The sequence below is a fragment of the Dendrobates tinctorius genome, unplaced genomic scaffold (assembly GCF_039654945.1).
Source record: "Dendrobates tinctorius isolate UK_male_01 unplaced genomic scaffold, ASM3965494v1 ptg000126l, whole genome shotgun sequence".
Lineage (NCBI taxonomy): Eukaryota > Metazoa > Chordata > Amphibia > Anura > Dendrobatidae > Dendrobates > Dendrobates tinctorius.
The window spans coordinates 25,472,526-25,499,037 of NW_027361794.1; the positions used below are offsets into that span (position 1 = coordinate 25,472,526).

Consider the following 26,512-nt stretch of genomic DNA (forward strand, 5'->3'; position numbering starts at 1 on the left):
TGTTTGAAGACTTCCATTGAAGGAGAACTCACCACTTCTCGTGGCAGCCTGTTCCACTCATTGATCACTCTAACTGTCAAAAAGTTTTTTCTAATATCTAATCTGTGTCTCCTCCCATTCAGTTTCATCCCATTGCTTCTAGTCTTTCCTTGTGCAAATGAGAATAAAGTTGATCCTTCTACAATGTGACAGCCCTTTAGATATTTGTAGACAGCTATTAAGTCTCCTCTCAGTCTTCTCTTTTGCAAACTAAACATTCCCAAATCCTGCAACCTTTCCTCATAAGACAGGGTTTGCAGACCGGTCACCATTCTGGTCGCTCTTTTCTGAACTTGCTCCAGTTTGTTGATGTCTTTTTTAAAATGTGGTACCCAAAACTGGACACAATATTCCAGATGAGGTCTGACCAAAGAGGAGTAGAGGGAAATAATGACTTCACGTGATCTAGACTGTATGCTTCTGTTAATACATCCTAGAATTGCATTTGCCTTTTTTGCTGCTGCATCACACTGTTGACTCATATTCAGTCTGTGATCTATTAGTATACCCAAGTCTTTTTCACATGTGCTGTCACTTAGCCCTATTCCTCCCATTCTATATATGCTTTTTCCATTTTTATTGCCCAGATGTAGTACTTTGCATTTCTCCTTGTTAAAAACCATTCTGTTAGTTGCTGCCCACTTCTCCAGTTTATTTAAATCTTTTTGAATCCTCTCTCTCTCTTCTCTAGTATTAGCTATCCCTCCTAGCTTTGTGTCATCAGCAAATTTAATCAGTTTACCCTCAATTCCTTCATCTAAATCATTGATAAAGATGTTGAACAATACAGGGCCCAGGACAGAGCCCTGTGGTACCCCACTTGAGACATTCTTCCAACTGGATGTGCAGCCATTTACGACCACTCTTTGGGTCCGATCACTAAGCCAGTTATGAATCCACCTAACAGTTGCCTTGTCCATTCCATACTTAATCATTTTTTCAATAAGGATTGTATGAGAGACTTTGTCAAATGCTTTGCTGAAGTCAAGATATACTATATCTACAGCATTTCCTTGATCCACCCAATCAGTGATACCGTCATAGAAGGAAATTAAGTTAGTCTGACATGACTTATTAGTTACAAACCCATGCTGACTCTGTTTAATCACTTCATTCTTATCCAGGTATTGACATACATGTTGTTTAATAATTTGTTCAAAGATCTTTCCTGGTATAGAAGTCAGACTCACCGGCCTATAGTTACCTGGGTCCACCTTCTTCTCCTTTTTGAAGATAGGAACAACATTTGCTCTTCTCCAGTCTTCTGGCACTTCTCCTGTTCTCCAAGAATTTTCAAAGATTATAGAGAGGTGTTCAAAAATTTCTTCTGCTATCTCCTTCAGTACTCTGGGGTGTAATTCATCTGGACCTGGAGACTTGAATTCAATTAGGCTAGCTAAGTGTTTCCTCACTATCTTTCTGTTTATAGATATCCTGGATTCTTCTAATGAGGGGGAAGGGGTTTAATGAGTGGGGGGGGTTAATGTGGGGAAGGGGGTTAATGAGTTGGGATGGGAGGTAATGTGTGGGGGGTTAAAGTGGGGATGGGGGTTAATGAGTGGGGATGGGGGTTAATGTGTGGGGTGGTTAATGTGTGGGGGGTTAATGAGTTGGGATGGGAGTTAATGTGTGGGGGGTTAATGAGTGGGGATGGGGGTTAATGTGTGGGGGGGTTAATGAGTGAGGATGGAGGTTAATGTGTGGGGGGTTAATGAGTGGGGATGGTGGTTAATGTGTGGGGGGTTAATGAGTGGGGATGGGGGTTAATGTGTGGGGGGTTAATTAGTGGGGATGGGGGCTAATGTGTGGGGGGTTAATGAGTGGGGATGGGGGATAATGTGTGGGGGGTTAATGAGTGGTGATGGGGGTGAATGTGTGGGGGGTTAATGAGTGAGGATGGGGGTAAATGTGTGGGGGGATTTGGAGTGGGGGTACATAATGTGTTGGGGGATTTGGGAGTAGGGACAGGGGTTATTTAATGTGTGGGGGGATTTGGAGTGGGGATAGGGGGTTATTTAATGTGTGTGGGGATTTGGAGTGGGGATGGGGGGTTAATGCGAGGGGGGATTTGGAGTGGGGATGGGGGGTTATTTAATTTGTGGGGGGATTTCGAGTGGGGATGGGGGTTATTTAATGTGTGTGAGGGATTTGGAGTGGGGATGGGGCATTTAATGTGGGTGGGGGGATTTGGAGTCGGGATGGGGGGTACTTAATGTGTGTGGGGGATTGGGGATGGGGGATTTAATGTGAATTGGGAGATTTGAGGACACAAAATGAAGAGTATGTATGAGGAAACAGTATGGGGGATGGGTGCAGACAGTATGGGGAGCAAACGGGTTAATGTATGTGGATACAGTATGGGGAGTGAGGGTGATGGGATGTGTGCAGACACAGTATGGGGAGTCAGGGGTATGTGTGAGCAGACAGTATAGAGAGTGAGGGGGTAAATATATGAGGAGACAGTATGGTGAACAGGTGGGATGCTAGAGGGGAATAGTGTGAGGAGACAGTATATTGCAGATATTTGTATTTAGGGGCATTATAATGACACTTCTATCTTTAAGGGCATCGTGTGGAGATTTGCTGCAGAAGAGCGGAGAAGACGGAAGTCTGCAGAGACGGCTGTGGATGAGAAAACTCATCATGGGGTCTGGACAAGAAGAAAAGAACGAGTCCAGAGACGACGTCATCTATAAGGTACCTGGATGTAAATATTATTTGTGACACTGACTTATTCTTGTGTTTTTATTTGTTAGGAGCATTAAAGGGGCTGTCCAGGTTTGTGCTGAGTCTGCAGACATTCTATGTGACTGCAGACTTCTGAATTCTCACAGTGCTCACTGAACGCTGTCAGGATTCTCTCGTGCCGGTAATTTACATACATGCGGTCACATGCTGACTAGACATGTGTGGCCTCACTCAATGAAAATGAACAGAGCGGGGCAGGGCACGTCTAGTCGGAATGTGGCCAGAAGTATATAAATCACATGCTTGTGCTGACATGACTGTACATCGGCAAGTGAGAATCCTAAATGTGTGCAGTGCATTCATTGTGAGGATTCAGAAGCTGCAGTGTCAGGATTCAGCTCTGCAGGCTCCAGCAGTCATCACATGGACACGTCACTCATATGTGACTCTCATACTTATGGTCCTGTGACAACGAGCTTCTCTTCCTGCTTCTCTCAGATTCTCACTGAACATTGAGGGCATTAGGGAGAGCAGCTCGTGGGTACATGACTAAGTGTGCAAGTCGCATATGTACTTGGGCGGGGGGGGGGGGGCGCCGAACCAAATTCTTGCCCCGGGTGCCAGAAAGCCTAGATACGCCTCTGTCGGACACACACGGTAAAACTGCGGTCGCTGGTGTCTCATCTCTCGCACTTATACTAATATTGCTGTAAAAGAGAAATAGCGCAATAGTGCATTATCCGGAGTGCAGATAACAATTGCAAGTAATACACTCACCAAATGGAGATTTGTAACCGGCAATGGAGGATTCGCTGCTGCAGAACCACAGATCCACGAGGGACCAACATAGAAGATTCAGGACAGGAAAAATGTGATCAGTCAATCCGCACTGCGAATCACGAAAAACTCGGATTATTAATACAGTGGACTTTATTCTACGCGTTTCAGAGTCTCACAGAACTCCTTCCTCAGTGATTCACAGCGTGGATTGACTGACCACATTTCTGCACTTATACTGATAACATAAGATGGAGTCAGACGAACCCTCCTACAAAAAGTGAGAACAAAGTCATTACTACAGGACTGTGTGAGAAAGGGATTTATTCTACAAGAAACTTAGGGGCCACAAATGAGAGAATCCGGGCCCCGTGGCTGGATACTCCGGACCCCCAGCGTGTTAGGACCAGACGGGGTCTTTGTCCCTGGAGCTTCTCTACTCGGGATAATGAGACTCTGATCTTGGTCATCCGTATGGATAATGGAAATGGAATTACAAAGCTTCTCATATACTTTCCATGTTAAACATGGATGGCACATGTACAGCACACGGACGGCTCATGTACAGCACATGGATGGCTCATGTACAGCACACGGACGGCACATGTACAGCACACGGACGGCACATATACAGCACACGGACGGCTCATGTACAGCACACGGACGGCACATGTACAGCACACGGACGGCACATGTACAGCACACGGACGGCACATATACAGCACACGGACGGCTCATGTACAGTACACGGACGGCACATGTACAGCACATGGACGGCACATGTACAGCACACGGACGGCACATCTACAGCACACAGACGGCTCATGTACAGCACACAGACGGCACATGTACAGCACACGGATAGCACATGTACAGCACACGGACGGCACATCTACAGCACATGGACGGCTCATGTACTGCACACGGACGGCACATGTACAGCACACGGACGGCTCATGTACAGCACACGGACGGCTCATGTACAGCACACGGACGGCACATGTACAGCACACGGACTGCTCATGTACAGCACACGGACGGCACATGTACAGCACACGGACGGCACATGTACAGCACACGGACGGCACATGTACAGCACACGGACGGCACATGTACAGCACACGGACGGCTCATGTACAGCACACGGACGGCTCATGTACAGCACACGGACGGCACATGTACAGCACACGGACGGCACATGTACAGCACACGGACGGCTCATGTACAGCACACGGACGGCTCATGTACAGCACACGGACGGCTCATGTACAGCACACGGACGGCACATGTACAGCACACGGACGGTACATGTACAGCACACGGACGGCACATGTACAGCACACGGACGGCACATGTACAGCACATGGACGGCACATGTACAGCACACGGACGGCACATCTACAGCACACAGACGGCTCATGTACAGCACACGGACGGCACATGTACAGCACACGGACAGCACATGTACAGCACACGGACGGCACATCTACAGCACATGGACGGCTCATGTACTGCACACGGACGGCACATGTACAGCACATGGACGGCACATGTACAGCACACGGACGGCTCATGTACAGCACACGGACGGCTCATGTACAGCACACGGACGGCACATGTACAGCACACGGACTGCTCATGTACAGCACACGGACGGCACATGTACAGCACACGGACGGCACATGTACAGCACACGGACGGCACATGTACAGCACACGGACGGCACATGTACAGCACACGGACGGCTCATGTACAGCACACGGACGGCTCATGTACAGCACACGGACGGCACATGTACAGCACACGGACGGCACATGTACAGCACACGGACGGCACATGTACAGCACACGGACGGCACATGTACAGCACACGGACAGCACATGTACAGCACACGGACGGCTCATGTACAGACGGCACATGTACAGCACACGGACGGCACATGTACAGCACATGGACGGCTCATGTACAGCACACGGACGGCTCATGTACAGCACACGGACGACACATGTACAGCACACGGACGGCACATCTACAGCACACGGACGGCACATGTACAGCACACGGACGGCTCATGTACAGCACACGGACAACACATGTACAGCACACGGACGGCACATCTACAGCACACGGACGGCACATCTACAGCACACGGACGGCTCATGTACAGTACACGGACGGCACATGTACAGCACACGGACAGCACATGTACAGCACATGGACGGCACATGTACAGCACACGGACGGCACATGTACAGCACACGGACGACACATGTACAGCACAAGGACGGCACATGTATGGCACACGGACAGCACACGGACGGCTCATGTACAGCACACGGACAGCACATGTACAGCACAAGGACAGCACATGTACAGCACAAGGACTGCACATGTACAGCACATGGACGGCACATGTACAGCACACGGACGGCACATGTACAGTACACGGACGGCACATGTACAGCACACGGACAGCACATGTACATCACACGGACGGCACATGTACAGCACACGGACGGCACATGTACAGCACACGGATGGCACATGTACAGCACAAGGACGGCACATGTACGGCACAAGGACGGCACATGTATGGCACATGGACAGCACACGGACGGCTCATGTACAGCACACGGATGGCACATGTACAGCACACGGACAGCACATGTACAGCACATGGACGGCACATGTACAGCACACGGACGGCACATGTACAGCACACGGACGACACATGTACGGCACAAGGACGGCACATGTATGGCACACGGACAGCACATGGACGGCTCATGTACAGCACACGGACGGCTCATGTACAGCACACGGACGGCACATGTACAAAACAAGGACAGCTAATGTACAGCACACGGACGGCACATGTACAGCACACGGACGGCACATGTACAGCACACGGACGGCTCATGTACAGCACACGGATAGCACATGTACAGCACACGGATGGCACATGTACAGCACACGGACGGCTCATGTACAGCACACGGACGGCACATGTACAGCACACGGACTGCTCATGTACAGCACACGGACGGCACATGTACAGCACACGGACAGCTCATGTACAGCACACGGACGGCACATGTACAGCACACGGACGGCACATGTACAGCACACGGACGGCACATGTACAGCACACGGACGGCACATGTACAGCACACGGACGGCACATGTACAGCACACGGACGGCACACGGACGGCACATGTACGGCACACGGACAGCACATGTACGGCACACGGACAGCACATGTACAGCACACGGACTGCACATGTACAACACACGGACGGCACATGGACAGCACACGGACGGCACATGTACAGCACACGGACGGCACATGTACAGCACACGGACGGCACATGTACAGCACACGGACGGCACACGGACGGCACATGTACGGCACACGGACAGCACATGTACAGCACACGGACTGCACATGTACAACACACGGATGGCACATGGACAGCACATGTATGGCACATGTACAGCACACGGACGGCATGTTTACACGGACCCATAGACTTGTATTGGCCCTTTGTCATCTGTGCTGCTGGGGAAACATGGACATGAGAGCAGCACCGTAGGTCAAATAGGGGACACGTGGCATCTGTGAAAAACATGACAGGTCGTGTGAAGGGGCCGTACAGTCACATAATAGAAAACATTAGCAGAATTGCCGTCTTTTTCTACATCCGACCTCACAAACAGCAGAATAAAAAGTGATTAATAACAAGTCCTACATGTCCCCCAAACTACTCTGCTAAATCCCCTCTGGCTCCGTGGCCGATGGTTCGGGGGCCCTGATGGTTATTATTCACTTTGCAGCTATAATATAAGGTGAAGCCACAAGACCCCTGCAGACCAGTGCTGAGGCTGATGGAGACCCCCGGAGCCACAAGACCCCTGCTGCCCAGTGCTGAGACTGGCAGAGAGCCCCGGAGCCACAAGACCCCTGCTGCCCAGTGCTGAGACTGACAGACCCCAGGAGCCACAAGACCACTGCAGCCCAGTGATGAGACTGATGGAGATCCACGGTGCCACAAGACCTCTGCAGCCCAGTGCTAAAACTGACAGAGACCCCAGGAGCCACAAGACCTCTGCAGCCCAGTGCTAAAACTGACAGAGACCCCAGGAGCCACAAGACCTCTGCAGCCCAGTGCTAAGACTGACGGAGACCCCCAAAGCCACAAGACCCCAGCAGCCCAGTGCTAAAACTGACAGAGACCCCTGGAGCCACAAGACCACTGCAGCCCAGTGCTAAGACTGACAGAGACCCCTGGAGCCACAAGACCCCTGCAGCCCAGTGCTGAAACTGGCAGAGACCCCTCGAGCATCGGTGCTGGAGCCGCGGGGAATTTATCAGTTCATGCTAATTATTTTTACATTCTCAGAAATCCCCTGTAGTGTATGTTCACACCCACCATTGTTGCTGTGTCCATGTCTGGCCGGTGTCTGTGTCTGGCTGGTGTCCGTGTCTGCACGGTTCCGTATCTGGCTGCTGTCTGCATCTGACCGGTGTCCGTGTCTGCCTGCTGTCCGTATCTGCCTGGTGTCTGCGTCTGGCTGTAAAAAAATGCAAAACTTATATCCTTCTTTCTCTGGGATCCCACATGGCAAATGGCGTCTGTCTCTGTTCGGCTTCTCACGTAGCCATCAAGTTACATACCAGCTGTCCGTAATGTCATGGCCCAGCATAGATGACTCCTCGAATGTGTTTCATGGTGATAGGGAAGGAGAGAGCGAGCGAGCGACCCCTAGAGTAAGCCCCCACCTTAAATATACATCTTTCAAAGCACGTGGTCTCTACATATGGAGTTGTCCTTTTACCATGAGCTAAACTTAAAAATAGCCTACGTAGTGTCAGCTAAAACAATGTATAGAACTGAGTGTAATAAGAAATTAATGGATTATTAATATTTAACACTGGCTGGCGTCCGTGTCTGCCCAGTATCCATGTCTGGCCGGTGTCCATGTCTGGCCGGTGTCTGTATCTGGCTGGTGTCCGTGTCTGGCTGGTGTCCGTGTCTGCCCGGTGTCTGTATCTGACCAGTGTCCATGTCTGCCCGCTGTCCGTGTCTGACCGGTGTCCGTGTCTGGCCGGTGTCCGTGTCTGGCCGGTGTCCGTGTCTGCCCGGTGTCCGTGTCTGCCCGCTGTCCGTGTTTGGCCGGTGTCCGTGTCTGCCCGGTGTCCGTGTCTGCCCGGTGTCCATGTCTGCCCGCTGTCCGTGTCCATGTCTGCCCACTGTCCGTGTTTGGCCAGTGTCCGTGTCTAGCTGCTGTCCGTGTCTGCCTGCTGTCCGTGTCTGCCTGCTGTCCGTGTCCGTGTCTGGCTGCTGCACTGGGACAGCCCGGAATAGTATAGTAGACAGCACTATTCCACACAATAGGATATTAAGCCCTGTTCACACTGCGCTTCTGCAGTGCGTCCGGGGGCTCTGCCTGAATCCCTCTAAAATAGGAATCACATAAATCCCCATTGGGGCCACAGACGGCACTGACACCAGCAGAGGACAAAGGAATTTGTTTTTTTTCTGAAATTGACTGATTTATTCCCTTAGGCCGGGTGCACACGATCAGGAATTGGCAGCGCTTTGTACGCAGCACATGTCCGCTGCCGGCTATTGAACACAGGTGACTCCACATGTGATCACTGAACCGTGTGGATTATCCGCATACAATACATTGTAGGGTGAGATTTATCGCGTCTCCACAAGATAAATAGACGTGTTGTGATCTGGAAAGACGTGCCGCATGTCCGTCTCTAAAGATAGGGAATGTAGATTGTGAGCCTCATTGGGGACAATGCCACTAATGTCTGTAAAGCGCTGTGGAATTAATAGCGCTATATAAATGAGTCAAAATAAATATATAAACTGCGGGGGTTCTGGCCTTTCACAAAATGTCGGCAGAGCCCCTGCAGCACCGTACACCCACAGCGGCGCGCCACACATCCGAACGCCCCCTCATCCCAGCCTGCAGCAACGCTCCACTCTTGCCTCCTCCAGCAGCGACCCTGGGACCTCGCATCACCGCAGTCACCAACCCCGGTAAGTAATTTATTAAAATAAGTTATTTTCCTTTTCTTCTTCTCAAAATTTGGGGTGCGTCTTATAATCCGGAGCGTTTTATAATCTATAAAATACGGTAAACTACTGATTCCTATTATGGCGACACTACAATTACAGGACTATATATGCAGCACATATACACAGATACACACTATACATGGACACACATTATATATACTTTATAAATATAGAAACATACACTATATGCTGTATATACAGTACACACACATACTGTGTATATAAAGTATATACACACAGAAACATTCAGTTTATATACAGAATATACAGTATGCTCACATACATATACAGCTTATATATTTACACAATATAGTGCACACATGCAGTATACAAGTATAATATACATACACATACTATATACTGTATGTACATGTATATGTATATATATATATATATATACTAGCTGAAGACCCCGGTGCTGCCTGGGCATAGTAACTAACTGTGGTTAGTTATAGCAAATTATAATTATCCTCCATCCCATAGTCCCGTGCCCATATACCCATCATACATATCCTCCATCCCATAGTCCCATGCCTATATACCCATCATACATATCCTCCATCCCATAGTCGAGTGCCCATATACCCATCACACATCCTTCATCTCATAGTCCCATGCCCACATACCCATCATACACATACTCCATCCCATAGTCCCGTGCCCATATACCCCATATACCCATCATACATATCCACCATCTCATAGCCCCGTGTCCATATACCCGTCATACATATCCTCCATCCCATAGTCCAGTGCCCATATACCCATCACACATCCTCCATCCCATAGTCCCGTGCCCATATACATATCCACCATCCCATAGTCCCGTGCCCATATACCTGTCAAACATATCCTCCATCCCATAATCAAGTGCCCATATACCCATCATACATATTCGCCATCCCATAGTCGAGTGCCCATATACCCATCACACATCCTTCATCTCATAGTCCCATGCCCATATACCCATCATACATATCTTCCATCCCATAGTCCCATGCCCATATACCCGTCATACATATCCTCCATCCCATAATCAAGTGCCCATATACCCATCATACATATTCTCCATCCCATAGTCCCATGCCCATATACCCATCATACATATTCGCCATCCCATAGTCGAGTGCCCATATACCCATCACAGATCCTTCATCTCATAGTCCCGTGCCCATATACCCATCATACATATCCTCCATCCCATAGTCCAGTGCCCATATACCCATCACACATCCTCCATCCCATAGTCCCGTGCCCATATACATATCCGCCATCCCATAGTCCCGTGCCCATATACCCCATATACTCATCATACATATCCGCCATCCCATAGTCCCGTGCCCATATACCCGTCAAACATATCCTCCATCCCATAGTCAAGTGCCCATATACCCATCACACATCCTCCATCCCATAGTCCTGTGCCCATATACATATCTGCCATCCCATAGTCCCGTGCCCATATACCCATCATACATATCCTCCATCCCATAGTCCCGTGCCCATATACCCATCATACATATCCGCCATCTCATAGTCCCGTGCCCATATACCTATCATACATATCCTCCATCCCATAGTCCAGTGCCCATATACCCATCACACATCCTCCATCTCATAGTCAACCATTATGACATCATAATGAGCGGCAGCAGGGCTTGCAACCTATGATGACATCATGATAAACCGGAGAGACTAGAGTCTAGGCTAGTTAACAAAAAATTATCAAATTTTTATTAATCATAAAAAGTGACATAAAATGTCAGTATATGCAAAAAGACACTGAACACAATACACGAGTGAGCAGACAGTATGGAAAGGGGTACTTATATAATTAAAAGTGACCTCAAAACCCTAGAACGTGGCATGAATTTCCTACGATCACGCTTAGTACATACGGGATAAAGCAGATATATATGTGCTGCCACTAGTCACAGCAGTCTTAGTGGACAAAATAGTCCCAAGTATAACAAGCATAATGCTAAACCCCAGGTACCGAGGTTCCCCCAATTATAATCAATGTCGTAAATAGACAAATCCAATAGCACTAAATAATATGGAGGGGTACCGGACACTGCGGCATGTGAAGAGACTAAAGATCCATAGTTAGTGAAAGGTGTATTAGGCAGAACAATTGAGATAAATGAATCAACCAAAATACATTGCTAATATGTAATTACCCGTCATGCTTCCAAGCGTGAAGGCAGGAGGACAAACCCCGACGCACGTTTCGATGTGTAAATCTTCCTCAGAGGGCGTGGCTTTAATATGCCTAGGTTCCCATTTAAATACCCTACTTGTTTGCGAAGTTACCAATAGGAATGTAATGAAGCGAATGGGTGTCAATGTATCCGCCCATGAACGTCACACTTAATCCCAGTTCAATTGTTCCAGCTAGTCCCCAGAGGCGGAAAGGGCACCTCCACCAATGATATGCTCAGACATCAACGCTGACAAGCAGGAAGTGAGGGCGGTGACCCTCACTCCTGCCAGTTAAGTACACACACGTCACTTCCGCCCTCAGTACGGAGCGGTGAGTGGCAGTATGGGGGGCGGGTATTAACCCAGTGCCGCTGGTGAACCCGCACGTCACTACCACTCTGCTGCTGCGTCACGTGGGATGGCCGGCGCCTAGCCGTCACCAGGAGATGGAAGGGACGCACTAAGAACATCCGGCAGTGAGATGGAAAGGACGCGTTAGGAGCATCAGGTAGTGAGGGAGACGTATAGGCATAGTAACCATGAACAGATTGCTTACAGGGAAAGTGATGATATAGGGGATATATCATGGAATTTGACCTATATCATCACTTTCCCTGTAACATTTTTGGAGCAGTTTCTCCATTTCCCGAGACCCGTAACATTGTTATTTCCCTCCGGTGGAGCTGTATGATGGATTATTTTCAGCAGGACGAGATAACGTTTTTATTAGTACAATTGTGATCGCTCGTTACAGCATTTTTTGTGGAATTGTGCCATCCATAAATCCGTAATTTTGTCATTCTCACATTTTTTCTATTTCCGGTGTTTACTGATCGGGTTAATTGTTTTTATGTTTTTTACAGAGGGGTAAAAGACACACAGGCAGTGCTGTGCAAAAACAACAGATAATATAACAAAAAAGAACAGCGAGCACTGAAGGAGATAAAAACTGCCAAGATCCTGTTATTAGAGAAGCCGATAAAGGCAATAATGTAGTGTTAGTAGCAATGGACAATATAGTAAGGAGCAGAAAGACAGCGATCAGAGAGCAGCACAGAGAAAAACAAGCGCTGATCCCACAAATAACGAGAAGGAACAACTAAGATCTTCTCTGAGATTTCACATAGAGAAGGGACGATTGTCTAAGAAATATCAGAGAAACTCTTCCCTGAATTTCCACACAAGCCGCATTGGTGTTATATTCCTAAAGACCACAAAGACGCAGCGCCCCCACCAGGCCGCCCGATAGTGTGCGGGGTCGGATCAGTAACAGAATCTTTATCTACATTTATAGACCGGTGTCTGACACCATTACTGAGAATAGCACCTGCTCACATCAAGGACACCGGAGATTTATAGAGAATTGTGTCCGGTATAGATTGGCAGGAGGGTTATAGATTGGCTTTGATCGACGTCGGGAGCTTGTACGCACGAATTCCACAAATCACAGGACTGGAAGCAATAAAAAATCTATGGAAAACACTGCTGAAACAGATGACTATATTGGATTCATCCTGGAAAGCCTGAATGTTATATTGTCCCATAAGGCCTTCTCTTTTGGGGGCAGCTGGTCCACCCAGATGACGGGGACAGCGATGGGGGCGCCAGATGCTGCCGTTTCACTAATTTGTTCTTGCCAGACTTTGAAAATAAATATATTTATAGTGTAAAACCCACCTGACACCTCCGTGCGGACCACCGGTACGTGGATGATGTGTTTCTGGTGTGGGCTGGGACAGAAAGGGGTTAATGATTTCATTACATATTTAATGAGGAGAATAAGGTTAATATGAGATTTATTCACAATTTGGACAGAATAACTTAGATTTCTCAGATGTGAATAATAAAATAGTGGATGGTAGAATAATAACCAGCACCTATAAAAACCTGCAGCCACCAATATGTCCCTCCATTCTAATAATGCGCACCTGGAACATACTAACAGAGGCCGACCATACAGCCGGTATCTGAGGCTGAGAACAATGAATAGTAGAGAAGAAGGTTTCCTACAACAAGCGAATGACCTGACAGACGACTTATTACACAGAGGTGATCCGCCAACATTATTACACTGTGCTAGAGCGATGGAGGAACCCATGTGGGTCTAGTTACAAGATCCAGGAGGAAGAGCAGAAAAAGGACGAGATAATAAAAGGTTTATTGTTACTTTTACACCTAATCCCAATATGAATGTAATAAAATCAGCGATAAACAGGAATTGGCATTTGTGAGGAGATAAAGATTTAGCCGTAGCAGCAAAGAACAACCCTCGATTGCTTCTAGAAGAAGCGGTGACTTAGATGACTTATCGCTACAGGAAAGATTCCAGGAGAAGAACAATAAAGTCACCTGGTTACATGGAAGACGTCCAAGAGGCCATTTCCATTGTGGGGATCGCTCCTTCTGTCATCTCCATCTTACAGGAGAAATCTGAGGATCGGGGCGATGACGGTAGATAAACTAATCACGGGCCGCACAGAGCAAGTGCTTTATGTCATATACTGCCCAGGACGATTATTATACTGCCCAGACTATTAGACCGCGGCACATCAGGCTCAGAGAACATTTCCATTCAGTTACACAGGAAAAGGATCTGTGACATTAATGATATAAGAGAGGTCCATAATGCGGACCCCGATGTGCTGAGATCTGCAGGAATTGAGCCCGCTGATTATCCTGTACAAGGCGGTGACCAGAATAGATTACTACTAACAAGAGAAGCAGCATGGATTGTGGATTGCGATGCACAAGTTCCCCTTGGCCTCAGTGATACATTGAATATGTCTGTGTGGCTATGATCTATGTTATATTTCTTTTAATTTTTTATATTAATCATTTCTCTGTACTCACTGTAAATGTTTTGCAATTCTCAGTTAATCATTCCCTAACCCTTGTTATAAGGAAGTGGTGTAACCCCCTGACAAGCATGGACCGGTAGAAGCGCTAAGCAAGTGCGAAACGGCCGTAGTCCGTCAGGCTCTCTCCTCTGTATAGCTCCCTGCTACCTGCACGCCGCACTCTAATATGGTTTGATGTCACGTTTCACCATGGAATAAAATTGTAAGAAGGATCTGGGTGACAATTCTTTCAATTCCTTATGATTACTCTTATACGTATACGCAATGGTGATGAATGGAAGGCCGCATTCAATACACCGGAGGGTCATACTGAAAATTTGGTGATGCCATTCAGATTAAACAATGCTCCGGCAGTCTTTGAAAATCTCATTTTCTATTCTCACCGATGGGTAGATTTGCGGTAGTTTACCTGGATGATATATTGAGTTACTCACGTCCTCTGCAGGAGCATCATGAGCCTGTCAGACAGCTGGAATGGGAAAAACATTACCCAGCAATCCCTTTTTGACATTTTGAAGACCTCCATCATTGAAAAATGTCCTAGCACCAAGAAACATAAAAGAGAAGAAGGAAGATTTGCTAAAAATCGCCTGTCTCCCGAATAAACTCATTACATGCAATCTGAAAACTTGCCTCTGCTGTGACTCGATCTGCCATGGTCTCTCTGAATTCACCCTTATTTCTACTGGTGAAATTTTCCCGACCAAAACTCCCATGTCATGTTCCACCAGTTATGTTACACACGTGATTATATGCTCACACCAGAAATTATATGTGGGAAGGACGACCCAACCCCTCCACAAAAGGCTGAACTCACACCGTTCCAATACTCCATAGGGTTTTCTCCAACATGGGCTTTCACGTCACTGCACCATCAAACACAAGAAAGATTCCCCACAACTGAGAATATTCCCCACAGAGGAGATTCCCCCACAGGGTCAGAATCGCATTGGACAACTACATCGGGAAGAAATCTTCTGGATTTATAAACTAAACCCCCTTACTCCAAATGGCCTCAGTGAGATTACAGATGTTACAGAGGCTCCTGCTGCACCAGCCTGGGATCAGTCAGATCATCGCCGGATCCCCGAACTCCTCCTGTGACCCGGCTCCACCAGCGCTGCCGATCCCCCCCCGGGTTTACTGAATTCGGACTGTGGGACAGACCCTCATTTGACACATTAACTTTTTCCCTATTTTCCTTCTGAAACTTTGTGGTGCGTCTTATGGTCCGGTGCGGCTTATAGTCCGAAAGATACAGTATATCTTTATTCATTCTTTTAGGTGACCTCACTTCATTCATAGGCACTTTATAATATAATTATTGTATGGAAGTGTGTTCTGTTTTCTCATGAACCATAATTTATCTGTGTGTGACGGACTTTCTCATGAACTTTGACATTTTGTGCTTTGTTGGAGTTTTTTACTCCAAAGACATACTGATAGGGAGTTTAGATTGTGAGCCCCATCGGGGACAGCGATGATAATGTGTGCAAACTGTAAAGCGCTGCGGAATATGTTGGCGCTATATAAATAAAAAGATTATTATTATTAATATTATAAAGACTGCATATAAAACGTTCCAGGCTTGACATGTTTATCCGCTCTCAGGTTTCGTCCTGAGGAAGACGTCCTGTGTGACTGTGAAAGGCGTTGACTTTGAAAACCTGTTTGAATAAACGTTTTTAGTGAAAATCTTCATCTCCGATCGTCTCCATCAGCAGCGCAGGTACAGACACATTATACCCGGATCAGCTCTTCTGCTCGGTCTTTGGCCCCGGGTCCTGCAGCAGCTGATTTATGCATTGAGCATGGTGTAAAGGCACCGCTCCATCAGGTGAGTGTAATACTCCCCTACTCTCATTACATCTGGTTATCAGGTAAGACGCTATTTTTCGCTTCTTTGTTCCTCAGTATCTCGACTACAAGAAATCTCTGTAACACTTTCAGGTCACTTGGTTAAAACCAATGAAGGGACTGCTGGGACCGTAACGGGGTCCATCTGAGACCCCAATGCAGAAACCAAATGTCCTGAGAACTGGACCTGCTGGACCACAAATTGTCATTTCTCCAGGTTACCAAATACATAGTTGTCACGTAGAACCTGGAGACCCTGTCTGACATGCTCAGCATGCTCCTCCAGAGGACGGGAGTAACTCACTATATCATCCAGGAAAATTACCACAAATCTACCAATCAGTGAGAAAAAATGTAATTACTGACATTGTCACAGACTGCCGGAGCATTGGTGACCCCGAATGGCGGCATCAGGTTGGGTTTTCTTACAACGAATATTGGATTTATGTTGGGGCCCCCTGTCCCTGACAGCCGGTGTCATTTCCCCTACAGAGGCCAATCCACAAGGGCCCTGAGGTGCGAGACTCGGGCGAGTTTCTCCCAAGTGTGACACCGGCCTCAGCCGGACTCTGGAAGGGGGGAAATAACCGAGATTTGGGCATTTTAGCTCCTGGTGTGGAGTCGATAGCACAATCATATGTCGCCATATAGTAGACGGCCGGTAACTGGTGAGAATTCCCTCATGTGTGGGGTCTATTTCCCTCCAGAGAAATCACACGTTACATTCCACACATAACACTGTGTAGAGAAGGCGGAGCGGGGTAATTGTGCCAGTAGTGAGGGGCGAATAATGGCGGGAATGTCACTGAGGAGAAGGCTCCATGGAGGTCTGCACTCCGGAGATCATGTGACCCTGACTCCTCCCCTCCTGTGACCTCATCACAGGTCCTGTGCACAGAGCAGCCATATATGTGGAGTGCGGCTCTGCAGGTTAGTGATGGGCAGTCCGGCTCTTCTGGCTCCTTTCCCCACTTTTCTCCCTCCTGTCCCTTCACTATAAAGCCTGGGCCTCATTATACAGCTGTACAGGGGTCTAGTGAAGGCTTTTTAGCCCTTTCCTCAGACTGTAGATCCTGGGCACAGGCCCTCACTCCTGTCCCTTCACTATAAAGCCTGGGCCTCATTATACAGCTGTACAGGGGTCTAGTGAAGGCTTTTTAGCCCTTTCCTCAGACTGTAGCTCCTGGGCACAGGCCCTCACTCCAGTCCCTTCACTATAAAGCCTGGGCCTCATTATACAGCTGTACAGGGGTCTAGTGAAGGCTTTTTAGCCCTTTCCTCAGACTGTAGCTCCTGGGAACAGGCCCTCACTCCTGTCCCTTCACTATAAAGCCTGGGCCTCATTATACAGCTGTACAGGGGTCTAGTGAAGGCTTTTTTGCTCTTTCCTCAGACTGTAGCTCCTGGGCACAGGCCCTCACTCCTGTCCCTTCACTATAAAGCCTGGGCCTCATTATACAGCTGTACAGGGGTCTAGTGAAGGCTTTTTACCCCTTTCCTCAGACTGTAGCTCCTGGGAACAGGCCCTCACTCCTGTCCCTTCACTATAAAGCCTGGGCCTCATTATACAGCTGTACAGGGGTCTAGTGAAGGCTTTTTAGCTCTTTCCTCAGACTGTAGCTCCTGGGCACAGGCCCTCACTCCTGTCCCTTCACTATAAAGCCTGGGCCTCATTATACAGCTGTACAGGGGTCTAGTGAAGGCATTTTAGCCCTTTCCTCAGACTGTAGCTCCTGGGAACAGGCCCTCACTCCTGTCCCTTCACTATAAAGCCTGGGCCTCATTATACAGCTGTACAGGGGTCTAGTGAAGGCTTTTTTGCTCTTTCCTCAGACTGTAGCTCCTGGGCACAGGCCCTCACTCCTGTCCCTTCAATATAAAGCCTGGGCCTCATTATACAGCTGTACAGGGGTCTAGTGAAGGCTTTTTAGCTCTTTCCTCAGACTGTAGCTCCTGGGCACAGGCCCTCACTCCTGTCCCTTCACCATAAAGCCTGGGCCTCATTATACAGCTGTACAGGGGTCTAGTGAAGGCATTTTAGCTCTTTCCTCAGACTGTAGCTCCTGGGCACAGGCCCTCACTCCTGTCCCTTCACTATAAAGCCTGGGCCTCATTATACAGCTGTACAGGGGTCTAGTGAAGGCTTTTTAGCTCTTTCCTCAGACTGTAGCTCCTGGGAACAGGCCCTCACTCCTGTCCCTTCACTATAAAGCCTGGGCCTCATTATACAGCTGTACAGGGGTCTAGTGAAGGCTTTTTACCCCTTTCCTCAGACTGTAGCTCCTGGGAACAGGCCCTCACTCCTGTCCCTTCACTATAAAGCCTGGGCCTCATTATACAGCTGTACAGGGGTCTAGTGAAGGCTTTTTAGCTCTTTCCTCAGACTGTAGCTCCTGGGCACAGGCCCTCACTCCTGTCCCTTCACTATAAAGCCTGGGCCTCATTATACAGCTGTACAGTGGTCTAGTGAAGGCATTTTAGCCCTTTCCTCAGACTGTAGCTCCTGGGAACAGGCCCTCACTCCTGTCCCTTCACTATAAAGCCTGGGCCTCATTATACAGCTGTACAGGGGTCTAGTGAAGGCTTTTTTGCTCTTTCCTCAGACTGTAGCTCCTGGGCACAGGCCCTCACTCCTGTCCCTTCAATATAAAGCCTGGGCCTCATTATACAGCTGTACAGGGGTCTAGTGAAGGCTTTTTAGCTCTTTCCTCAGACTGTAGCTCCTGGGCACAGGCCCTCACTCCTGTCCCTTCACCATAAAGCCTGGGCCTCATTATACAGCTGTACAGGGGTCTAGTGAAGGCTTTTTAGCTCTTTCCTTAGACTGTAGCTCCTGGGCACAGGCCCTCACTCCTGTCCCTTCACTATAAAGCCTGGGCCTCATTATACAGCTGTACAGGGGTCTAGTGAAGGCTTTTTAGCTCTTTCCTCAGACTGTAGCTCCTGGGAACAGGCCCTCACTCCTGTCCCTTCACTATAAAGCCTGGGCCTCATTATACAGCTGTACAGGGGTCTAGTGAAGGCTTTTTAGCCCTTTCCTCAGACTGTAGATCCTGGGCACAGGCCCTCACTCCATTCCCTTCACTATAAAGCCTGGGCCTCATTATACAGCTGTACAGGGGTCTAGTGAAGGCTTTTTAGCCCTTTCCTCAGACTGTAAGGAGAGAGTTAAATTAACCCTTCACGGTTGAGCCAGTGATTTCCAAATTATTCCAGTGTTGCTAGCAACTCAAATGACCACACGGAGACGGGGTCTCTGTACGGGAGGATCGAGGCAGATCACTAAGCCCCTTTATTTTAGTCACATCTTTTATAATCTTTTGCTTAATTATGCAAGGTTCTCAAGTACCAATAGCATCATTTCACTTTATAAGCCAATAATATTGCAAGAAAACCGGAAACTACATATAAGTCCGTATCCAAATAGAAAGTAGTATAATGGAATATTCAGAGCAATACACTCCCCCCCCGAGCCCCTTATCTTGCACCTGATGGAAACAGTCTGGTTTCATGACAGGCCATGCCAATTATAAAAATTTATCTTACAACAACAAAAACGGAGAAACGAAACCTTACATTGAATGGATAAAACGAAACTTCAACTCTGCTTTTAGTATTAACCCTTAACATTCCCCCCTAGATAAAAAAATTTTAACACGTATGCAGCATCAGAGGTGCTATCCCAAGCTAACAGCTTGAGGGGTACTGGTCTTCACATGACTGATGCCATGTTACCAGTCATGGCTGTCGCGGCACACCCGTCCCCCTGTATACTGCAGTTCACGAATAACAATTTTTGATGACGGTGGTGGGGATCTTTTGTAGGTAGCCATGCGCTTGGCTTCAACATCTTCATCAAGTAGCCTTTTGAGATCGGTGTAGAGAAAAGCAGGGGCAACGACACCTTTGGTATCATCATTAGCTGGCTTAGTGCAGAATTTCCTAATACATACAGAAATACACCAAAGAACAAGTTTTAGTATCACATATACAACAAGGATACAGGCAGCAATGTGTAACAAGCTCTGTAAGATCCCAGCTATCCAGCCCCCAATTCCCTTAAATCAATTGGCTGAATTGAAAAAGGAGAAGGTGTCTGAACAACCAACTGTCCTTATTACGATCATTATCTTTAACGTATTAATCTCTGAGTCATTGAATATCTTCTAACTTTAACTTTTAACTTCTACCAATAATAATAATATGAAAAATACGGAAAACCAAAACATTATGTCCCTTCATTTGCTATTGGCTTGTTGGGTGATGAGGAGAACTTGATAGAGACCGTCATACAAGGGTTCTAGTCCGTGCTTCCTGACATGCCTTTTCACGACTACCAAGTCACCAGGCTTCAGGTTATAACAGGTATCGGTTTCTGCTGAATCTGGAAAGGAAAAGAAAACTAGAACATAGGTGTTAGCAAGATTTTTACTAAGCAGAATAACATATTGAACAACACGGTCAGTCTCTTCTGATAACTGCTGGGGCTGGAAATTTGCAACTGGGGGCCTAGCACCAAACAATATCTCATATGGGGATAGGACCATGTTTTGCAATAGGGGTAGTACGGATTTGGTAGAGTACAATGGGTAGGAGCTCTGGCCATGGAGCCGTAGTCTCCTGCATCATTTTGGTCAGTTGTCCCTTCAGTGTGCCATTCAACCTCTCAACTTCCCCACTGGATTGTGGGTGGTACGGAGTATGGAGGGCTACAGTGGATCCAAGCATTGTCAGAACTTCTTGGTACACATGAGAAGAAAAGGCCGGGCCTTGATCACTTTCAACAACTTCTGGAACCCCATATCTGCATATAACTTCCATCACCAGTTTCTTCGCTGTGGTCTTTGCAGTCATGTTGGTAACAGGGAATGCTTCCGGCCAACTGGAGAACCGGGGCCCAGTAGAATTTTTGCACCAGTGCGAGGGCCTGATTCTTTCCTCGATGTGTAGGTCCATGTGCCCATGTGGCAATAGCAGGGTATATCCGCTTAGGGAGACACACGAGTTGGTCCTTTTTCCAGAGACCATTATCCATACATGCCTCATCAGTCTTCCATTGCTTTACCTCTTCCTTTGTAGACATTCTCTGCATCGTCATTAAGCGGTCTCGCGGGGTCCGACAGAAAACTTCAGTCTGTTGTAGATCAACAGGTTCTTGTAGGGTCAGTTCTTCTTGTAACTGTTTACACTGAGAGCGTGTGGTCTCCATAGTTGGTATGGTTGGTTCAACGGGTAAGAGAGCGGCGGCTTTTGCTTGCATATCCGCAAATGTGTTGCCAACAATCTATGGTCTGGTCCTAGGACCGTGCGCCTTAACTTTGATAATGGCCACCTGAGTAGGTAATTTGATCGAGTCCATGAGGGTTTTAACAGCTTCAGCATTTTTCACTGGGGTTCCGGCAGTAGTAATAAACCCTCGATTGGCCAATAGAGCCCCAAAGTCGTGAGCAATACCAAATGCATACCGTGAGTCCGTGTATATATTAGCCCGTCTGTTCTTGGCCAAAGTACATGCAGTAGACAGAGCCTGGAGTTCTGCTTCTTGTGCTGACTGTGAGGGCGGGAGCGCAGCTGCGTGCACTACAGTGTCCTCTGTGGTAACAGCGTATCCCGTGTGGAATCTACCAAACTCGTCAGCATATCTTGAACCATCCGTGTATAACACCAGATCAGGATTTGGGAGTGAATTCTCACTGACATTTGGTGGAGTAGCTATTTCTTCTATCAGAAGTTGGGAACAATCATGTTGGAGGTAATCCTCATCACTACGATCTTTCCTTATAGCTCATTATGCCGTCTTTCAAGGCATTGTAAAGGGGTTGCATTATGCGGGATGCATCCGGTATCCACTGACAACAATAAGAAAACGCTAGAGTTCAGTTTCATCTTTTGGTAAAGGAAGGGAGCTGACAGCTATTTTTCTTTCGTCTGTGAGGTGTCTGGCACCCTGAAGGAGACAGTGACCCAAGAATATCACTTGACCAAGGCAGAACTGAAGTCTCGAGGCCGAAACCCGATAGTTCAGTGCTGCCAGATACTTAAGGAGGCTAGCAGTGGCAGAAATGGCAAAAGACACCTGCTCATATTTTTTTTCAAACTGGTTGGGACTGTTTTGGGCCCCTTGTGGCATAACTGTCCATGTTAACTGTCGTCCCTGCTAAGTGAATGCAAATAGAAACTGGCAATCTCGGTGTAACGGAATGCTAAAGAAGGCATTGGTAAGATCAATAACTGTAAACCAAGCAGCATCCTGGGGTATTTGGGACAAAAGAGTATTAGGATTAGGCACCACTGGAGTTTCCAGAATAGTAGCGGCATTAACTGCCCGTAGATCTTGTACCAGCCGGTACACAGGGGGCTGGCCAGGTGGGGTCTTTTTCTTAACGGGAAACAAGGGCGTATTACATGGAGAAACACAGGGTACCAGAGCACCGTTATCAAGTAACATTTTTATTTGTTCCTGAAGGACCCGCTCCTGATCATGTTTCAAAGGATATTGATGGACTTTGGGAAAAGGGGCACCAGGTTTGAGAAACACTTTTACTGGTTCTACAGGCATTTTCCCTATATCATTTGACCCTTTTGACCAGAGTTTAGATGGTATCTCTGAGAGGTATAGGGTGAGTCATTGATCCTCAGGTAATATTGGGGGTGGATCTGAGCCTATCAGGGCCATCATAACTGTAGGAAGGGCATGCAAAATACAAATTTCCTCACTGTCTTCATCTGCATAGGGATTATATAACGTAAGAGCCATCTGACCATCATCTTGGAATTGTATTCTGGAGCGGAACTGTGATAATGAATCTGCCCCTAGTAAACTTACAGGACATATGAGAGAGATTACAAACTGAGCAGTAACGAGAATTAGCAGGGAGGGGCTGAGGAGCAAGATTCCCACTAGCTGAAGTCTGAGGGAGGGGCGAGAGTTTGCTGTGTGGGCTGAAGGGCACACTGTGTGCTCGCAGCTGCTGTGGGGGCTAGAGGCTGCTGTTTGCTCTTTTTTTTTTCTCTCTCTCTGCTGAACAGAGCGGGTTAAAGTCTTCTGAAAACTTTTTTTTTTCCCTCTGGAGCTGGTAAATGGAAGGGGTGGATACTCAACCACTAGCAATAACGGGGACTAAGGCTGGCGGCAGATGATAATAATTGTTCCACCGGGTCAATAATCCCCCTCTGGGATTGCCCAAAATTCGCGGTACTCAGTGAAAGGAGGAGGGCGTCTCAGACTATCCCTCCGGACACCTCTGTATATATATCTATCTATATATACCTGAGTTACGTATCCTACCCAGTCTTTGATCACATGACCATGCCCAATTACTAATAATGATCGGGAATTTCAGGGTATTTTGACTATAAAGAGAGTCACAATCACTGGTCAATCCGGGGTGTCCGTCCCTTATGAGGTACGGTTCGAGCACTGGGCCCCCAACGGGACTGCACCTCTATATGATTCCACCCATGAATCACCCCACCACGGGGACAAACCTCAGATCCTCTTTGCAGCAACAAGCACAGGAAAACCACACCAACGGTCAGTCTGAACAGTGTAACTGCCAACTTACCGTGGTTGCCGCGGGGGGTGATCAGTCCCAATTTTCCAGCACCTGTGTCCACTCCAAGGGTCCTTTGTCTTGTTGTCCTCTGGGGGCAGAGGCGTCCCTGTTCGGGGGCCCCACGTTGCGCGCCAAGCTGTCAAGGGAGCTATTTTGGGAGGGCTAAATTAACCCTTCACGGTTGATCCAGTGATTTCCAAATTATTCCACAGTGTTGCTAGCAACTCAAATGACCACACGGAGACTGGGGTCTCTGTACAGGAGGATCGAGGCAGATCACTAAGCCCCTTTATTTTAGTCACATCTTTTATAATCTTTTGCTTAATTATGCAAGGTTCTCAAGTACCAATAGCATCATTTCACTTTATAAGCCAATAATATTGCAAGAAAACCGGAAACTACATATATGTCCGTATCCAAATAGAAAGTAGTATAATGGCATATTCTTCAGAGTTTTACACTCCCGCCTCCCTTATCTTTGCACCTGATGAGAACAGTCTGGTTTCATGACAGCCCATGCCAATTATAAAAATTTATCTCACAGCAACAAAAACGGAGAAACGAAACCTTCAGAGAATGGACAAAACGAAACTTCAGCTTTGATTTTAGTTTTAACACTTCACAACTATAAAGCCTAGGCCTCATTATACAGCTGTACAGGGGTCTAGTGAAGGCTTTTTAGCCCTTTCCTCAGACTGTAGCTCCTGGGCACAGGCCTTCACTCCTGTCCCTTCACTATAAAGCCTGGGCCTCATTATACAGCTGTACAGGAGTCTAGTGAAGGCTTTTTAGCCCTTTCCTCAGTCTGTAGCTCCTGGGCACCATGTGATCTCACCATAACCCTAACAAGCTAATTAAGGTGTGAAATCTTGGTCAAAATTATCTCAGTACACAAATCTCCAAGGGTGCCCAAAGTTTTGCATCACCCTTTTTCCAATTATGAAATTGAAAAAAATGTCTCTCTCTCTCTCTCTCTCTCTATATCGGCCTTTTAGAGATCATTTCATCTTCATCTTGCATAACTGTACACAATAACAGTCATTTTGACCCGGGGCGCCCACACTTTTACATGCCACTATAAATGCTCCATCCCGCCGGTGCTCAATATTTAATAGGGTCTCGCCCTATGAAAAGTTTGTTGAATTTGTTTGAGCTGTTATTACTCCTCCAAAGAAATGCCACCCCACACCATTACTGACCCACTGCCAAACCGGTCATGCTGGAGGATGTTGCAGGCAGCAGATCGCTCTCCACGGCGTCTCCAGACCCTGTCACGTCTGTCACATGTGCTCAGTGTGAACCTGCTTTTATCTGTGAAGAACACATTGCGCCAGTGGCGAATTTGCCAATCCTGGTGTTCTGTGGCAAATGCCAAGCATCCTGTACGGTGTTGGGCTGTGAGCACAACCCCCATCTGTGGACGTCGGGCCCTCAGACCAGCCTCATGGAGTCAGGTTCTAACCGTTTATGCAGACACATGCACATTTGTGGCCTGCTGAAGATCATTTTGCAGGTCTCTGGGAGTTCTCCTCCTGTTCCTCCTTGCACAAAAGTGGAGGTAGCGGTCCTGCTGCTGGGTTGTTGCCCTCATACGGCCCCCTCCACATCTTCTGGTGTACTGGCCTGTCTCCTGGTAACGCCTCCAGTCTCTGGACACTACGCTGACAGACACAGCAAACCTTGTCACAGCTCGCATTGATGTGCCATCCTGGATGAGCTGCACTACCTGAGCCACTTGTGTGGGTTGTAGAGTCCGTCTCATGTTACCACGAGTATGAAAGCACAACCAACATTCAAAAGTGAGAAAAACATCAGCCAAAAGCACTGGTACTGAGATATGGTCTGTGGTCCCCACCTGCAGAACCTCTCCTTTATTGAGGGTGTCTTGATAATTGCCAATAATTCCCATCTGTTGTCTATTCCATTTGTACAACAGCATGTGAAATTGATTGTCAATCACTGTTGCTTCCTAAGTGGACAGTTTGATTTCACAAACGTTTGATTTACTTGGAGTTATATTCTGTTGTTTAACCCCTTCACCCCCAAGGGTGGTTTGCATGTTCATGACCGGGCTAATTTTTACAATTCTGACCACTGTCCCTTTATGAGGTCATAACTCTGGAACGCTTCCATGGATCCTGGTGATTCTGACATTGTTTTCTCGTGACATATTGTACTTCATGTTAGTGGTAAAATTTCATTCAAATAACTTGCGTTTATTTGTGAAAAAAACGGAAATTTGGCAAAAATTTTGAAAATTTCGCAATTTTCCAACTTTGAATTTTTATGCCCTTAAATCACAGAGATACGGCACACAAAAAACTTGATAACTAACATTTCCCACATGTTTACTTTACATCAGCACAATTTTGGAACCAAAATTTTTTTTGTTAGGAAGTTATAAGGGTTAAAAGTTGACCAGCGATTTCTCATTTTTAC

The 26,512-nt window shown here is 47.3% G+C and overlaps 1 protein-coding gene and 1 long non-coding RNA gene across 2 annotated transcripts in view; both read right to left on the reverse strand.

The window, feature by feature from the left end:
* Positions 1-7,953, reverse strand: part of LOC141047193 (uncharacterized) — a 32,548-nt gene extending 24,595 nt beyond the window's left edge. Inside the window, exon 1 of the mRNA XM_073542148.1 lies at positions 7,936-7,953. Coding sequence (XP_073398249.1) covers positions 7,936-7,953 — 18 coding nt within the window. The remainder of the gene's footprint in view (positions 1-7,935) is intronic.
* An 11,817-nt stretch (positions 7,954-19,770) lies between these two features.
* LOC141047108 (uncharacterized) lies at positions 19,771-23,342 on the reverse strand. Its single transcript, XR_012219754.1, has 2 exons — positions 20,811-23,342; positions 19,771-20,459 (listed from the first exon to the last, which is right to left on the reverse strand). It is a non-coding gene; the product is annotated as an uncharacterized lncRNA (long non-coding RNA).
* Positions 23,343-26,512: the final 3,170 nt, after the last annotated feature.